This window comes from Scaptodrosophila lebanonensis, unplaced genomic scaffold (assembly GCF_003285725.1).
Source record: "Scaptodrosophila lebanonensis strain 11010-0011.00,11010-0021.00 unplaced genomic scaffold, SlebRS2 tig00000001-arrow-pilon, whole genome shotgun sequence".
Taxonomy (NCBI): Eukaryota; Metazoa; Arthropoda; class Insecta; order Diptera; family Drosophilidae; genus Scaptodrosophila; species Scaptodrosophila lebanonensis.
In genome coordinates, this window is record NW_022060529.1 from 4,376,491 (window position 1) to 4,381,494 (window position 5,004).

The 5,004-nt window shown below is 34.1% G+C and overlaps 1 protein-coding gene across 1 annotated transcript; it reads right to left on the bottom strand.

Annotated features, from left to right (window-relative positions):
- Positions 1–205: 205 nt before the first annotated feature.
- Positions 206–4,774, bottom strand: LOC115629124 (myosin-9-like). Its single transcript, XM_030525464.1, has 10 exons — positions 4,711–4,774; positions 4,341–4,409; positions 3,205–3,427; positions 2,938–3,135; positions 2,370–2,879; positions 2,204–2,299; positions 1,864–2,082; positions 1,229–1,492; positions 836–1,114; positions 206–625 (listed from the first exon to the last, which is right to left on the bottom strand). Exons 3-10 carry the CDS (start codon positions 3,328–3,330, stop codon positions 575–577), a joined length of 1,743 nt encoding a protein of 580 aa, XP_030381324.1. The 5' UTR covers positions 3,331–3,427; positions 4,341–4,409; positions 4,711–4,774; the 3' UTR covers positions 206–574.
- Between the last annotated feature and the right edge of the window lie 230 nt (positions 4,775–5,004).

A 5,004-nucleotide genomic window follows, 5' to 3' on the forward strand; every position in this document is an offset into this window, starting at 1 on the left:
TTTCAAAGCCTTAGACATAAAGTATTGGAATTATATATGTATATTTGAAAAAAAATTTAACAAAAATTCTTATTCCTAAAAAGTACAAAACCTGCATTTTATAAGTAATTTAAAATAAGAATAAAAAGCATAAATATCTATTCTTCGGCAAATGGATTTTTGTTGAGTTCACAAATATTTATTTTCATGACTATAAATATTCAAACCTATCCAAATGTAAATTATGTTGAAAACACGTTCTTACGACCAAACTTTTTCAAATTTTTTAAGCACAAATATGTTAATGAATAGCAACGATTTTGAATTACACTTAAGTGAAAGCTTGGAATGAAGTAATTTCTTCAAATTTTTAAATACCTTTTCAGTTTTAAGGCTTGCAGCTTACAAATGGTTACGCCTACAGTCGTAACTATTTGAAGGCCTTATTTGAGCAGGCTATTAACATTAGACTTAATTTTAAATTACAATATAAAAATATATGATTGAAATATTATTTGTATGAATATTTTTACACTATTCAATTAATGTCAATTACTTGGACTGCAGCATCTGATTAAATATATTCGGTAAAGCATTACGAATATAAAGACAAATTCTGTATAGCATGACGACGTCTGCGCTTAAGCTAAACGAAATGAATAGACAATGTGATTATTGTACAGCTATTTGTTTTAACAAGTATATAAAAAATTAAATAAAATAATTTTGAATAATTTAGTCCATGCACGCTGTTTATTTTACAAGGACGATTTTGAAACTGAAATAGGAATGCTTGGCTTGAGATACGACGAGCCAATTATGCCTGTTTATTTGACTTTTAAAAAACACTACATACCGGGCGAAATTGAGGTGGTGGAATGTCAAAATCCGATTCGCTTTCGAATTCCGAGTAATCATCGAAGGTACCTCCGCGTTTTGTCTTCTGAGGATGATTGGGGCAAGCAACATAGGGCACATCTTCAATAGTGTCTGCACTAGCCGACTGTACTTGTTGCTCGATTAAAGCGCTAATTGTAGCTTCAGTTTTACCCAAAGAGCTTTCGCATATTTTATCGACAGTAGTTACTACTGCATGTTCAGTGGGATTGTCAAATTGATTGACGTCCTTTTGCTGCTGTTATCGGATCGTGAATTCGAATCAGAATTAAAATGGTAAATTAACAAAAATATATTAGAACTGATCAAATTTCTGGCTTATATAAAGTGTATTTTAAACAACACTACATACCTGTGATAGTTTAGGTGACGACGTCCCTACATCTGATTCGCTGTCTAAATCAATGAAATCCTTATAGACAACATTAAATTTTACGTTGGCAGTATCCGCACTAACACTAGCCGATTCTAATTGCTGCTTGCTTGGAGGACTTATTATAGGTGCACTTTCACGCAGCGAAGAGCCCCTGCATATTATTTTAACATCCGTTACTATGGCACGTTCGGCGGGCTTGTTAAATGGCTTAACGTCCTCTTCCTGCGATGGCATGTCTATCTAAAATTCGGATCATAATATAAATATTAAATAGCGCTTAAAATTGAATACCCGGCATACATATACACAGCGGAACTGTGAGAGATACTAAAATGCTATTAGAACGAGCTAAGAAGTTACCTTTGTTCTCGTTTTGGCAATTACGGGGCCTTAACAACAACGACGAAACTAGAGACAACTTCTCAGCTCCTTGTTTTTTGTAAAGATATTGAACTCAAATGGATTTTCAGAAGTTTGTTGTCGGCCGGTTTCAAAAATTATTTTATTTAGCAATCTCAACCAAAATTTTATTTATTTAATTTAATCTTACATGATGAATTGCCTATCTTGTATGCAATTTATTTGTATGACTCTTAAACAATACTACATACCGGTGGTAGTTTAGGTGACGGCGTTTCTCCTTCCGAATCGGTCTCTAAGTCCACGGAATCCTTATCGACAGCAATGACTTCTGAGTTGCGAGGGTGATCGGTGATCACAGCTTCAGGTAGTGCTTGAATAGTGTCCGTTCTAGTACTAACCGACTCTACTTGCTGCCCATTTAATTGACCTAATATAGCAGTAGTTTCACGCAAATAAGAAATGGGTTTCTAAAAATATGATCAGAATGAGATAAAACACATTAAGTACTTAAGTACAGTACCAATCGACCAATCGAACTGTCGATTAAACTAAATCGACTTAGCTGAGTGATTAAATCGCGCTACTTACGACTACGTTTATCTTCATATGGTGTTGGTTTTGGCTCAAGTCATCAATGATTTCATCCATCTTTTGAAGCTGCTCTTGAATATCGCAGATACGCAGCTGCAATAATAATTTATAGAATTACTACTTAATGCTTCAGGATGCTTCATTTCGTTTTATTTTAACGTACCATTTGCAACTCCTTACGGGCCTTTAGCTGACGAATATATTCGTTCTCTTTGGTAGGTAAATCTACGAGCTTTCCCTTTTTTTCCTCAAGCTTCTCTAATTGCTGAGAAATTTGGTGAATCTGACGTGTGTTTTCCATTTTCTTTTCCTGCCATACGGCAATTTCATTTTTACGCTGCAAAGCCATTTGCATGCTAAGATCCCTAATATTCTGTAATTCTTTTTCATAGCTTTCTTTATTCGTCGCGATGAGAGTATTGAATTCGTTCAGTTTTTTCTCGAACTTTTCGATCTCCAGAGCATTGTTCTGGCTCGATTTATCAAGCTGTGCAACCAAAGATTGGTGGTTATCTTTTAGACTCTGATAATTTAACGTCTTTTCCTTTAAATTGTCATTTAACTTGCTAATTAGTCCAGCTCCTTCGATGATTTTCAGCTTGCTCCTCTCGCGATATTCCGCAAAAGTCATATCAATATTCTTTAGCTCATTTTGCAGTTGCACTTCACTTTCCTACCACCATGTAAAAGTTTAACCATATCGCACATAATCGGCCTATAGATTGCCTTACCTTATTAAGCTTTGCGCACTCTGTTAATTTTTGGTCATATGCTTGCTTTTTAGACTGAACCGTTGCCACAAGATTCTTACCGTCCACTTGTAAATTCTCCGATTGTTTTTTAAGAGCTGCCACCCTTTCACTATGGTTTTGCACTAGATATGTATTTGAAGCAATTGCATCTTCCTGCAACTTCCGCTGGTTTGCAATCTATGAAAAGTATTAATGAATTAATTATTTAAAATCTAAAAACAAACAAATGATAAGAATTAGCTTTACCATCTCCGTAAAATCTTCGATACGTTTCTGTTCGAAAGCAAGATATTCGTTTTGCTGACACTTGATGGAGTCGTGTTTGGCCACAGTATAGTCGTATTTAATCTCTAAGATGGCAAAATGGTCCATTACTACTTTTTGTTTTCGGGCCTGTTTTTTTTTCTCCAAAAGCCCATGTCGGCATTTATATGCACCTTCAATCCATTGCCTAGTATAGTCCTTCAATCTAAAAACAAAATGGAAATGCTAATTCTAGAGAAAAAAATAAAATAAAATTGAGTTTACTCTTTTTGCAGGCTCGTAATTTCCTCATCTTTTTCTGCTACTTCCGCGTCAAATTTGTTTAACTGCTCGGTAAGTTCGTTATTGGTTTTCTTTATTTCTATGGCTTGCGACTTAGTATATATCATGTAAGAATTAAGTGCAAAGCTTGTATTGTCGAATAACTCGACCGAATGAAATTCATCATTTCCTTCTACTGCCTTATCATTGTTTAACGGATCGGTTTTTGCTCTGTCAGTTTTCTCTGTTTCTTCGGATTGCATCGTATTATATATCTTGTGATAATTAAGTGCAAAGCTTGTGTCGTAGAATGACGCATCCGAATGAAATTCATCTTTTTCTGCTACTTCCTTGTTATTATTTTTTAATGGATCGGTAATTTCGGTAATTATTTTACCTTTTTTATCGGCTTGCGTCTTAGTATATATCTTGTGAGGACTAAGTGCAAAGTTTGCGTTGTTGATCAACTCATCCGAAGGAAATACCTCTTTTTCCGCTCCTTCCTTGTCAATATTGTTTAACGGATCGGTTATTTCGATATTTATTTTCATTATTTTTTCGACTTGCGTCCTATTATATATTTTGTCGGAATTAAGTACAAAGCTTGTGTTGTCGAATAACTCATCCGAATGTAATTCATATTTTTTTGCTTCTTCCTTGTCATCATTGCTTAACGAATCATTTTTTTCGCTATTAATTTGATATTTTTCTTGCGTCTGATTATATATAGTTAAAGAATTAAGTGCAATGATATTGTTAGCGAAAAATTCATCCGAATGTTCTTCATTTCTGTCCTCTGTGCTTTCCGATGCCCTATCCAAAATGATTTCCTCCTTCTTCTCATTGCTATTACTTACATTGACGCCTTTTTTATACGGCTTGTTTTTTGCCCTACATTTTCCTTCCTTAGGCATACTGATATTACGCTGTAAGTTAAAGAAATTTCAAAAGTATAAATTAGCGTTTGACTACTATCTTTCAAGATACACACATATACATACATATGTATGTGCATACATATGTACATAAATACACACTAATAAGATTTGTACGATGACGCCATGTCACAATAAGTACATTTTCATTGCAATATTTGTTAAATTGCTTTAATTATAAATAATTAGTATTCATAATTTAAAAAAAAATGTCCTAAAAGGTAATTTTTGCATTTATTAAAATTTTTAGTGGCGCCACTGATTTCTATTTTGTTGCATTTTTATTACTTACGCCAACAATTCCTTTTCAATAATGGTAATACAATTACGAACTACTCCGTATGTTAAGCAGCAAATGTATTGATAAATTTGCCAATAGCAAACTGATGTGATTTATCAGATATAGCACGATTTATTTCCCAAATTCAGCTCGAACCAATGCGGACGCGCGTCCAGGGCTACGTTGATGTCGTAAGTGGCGCCCGAAAAGAGTAGTAGAGCTGCAAAATGAATCGATGCAGAATCGATTTAATCGATGTTTAGCATTTTTGTTAAGCATCGATTTTATTTGTTGAGAATCGATTAA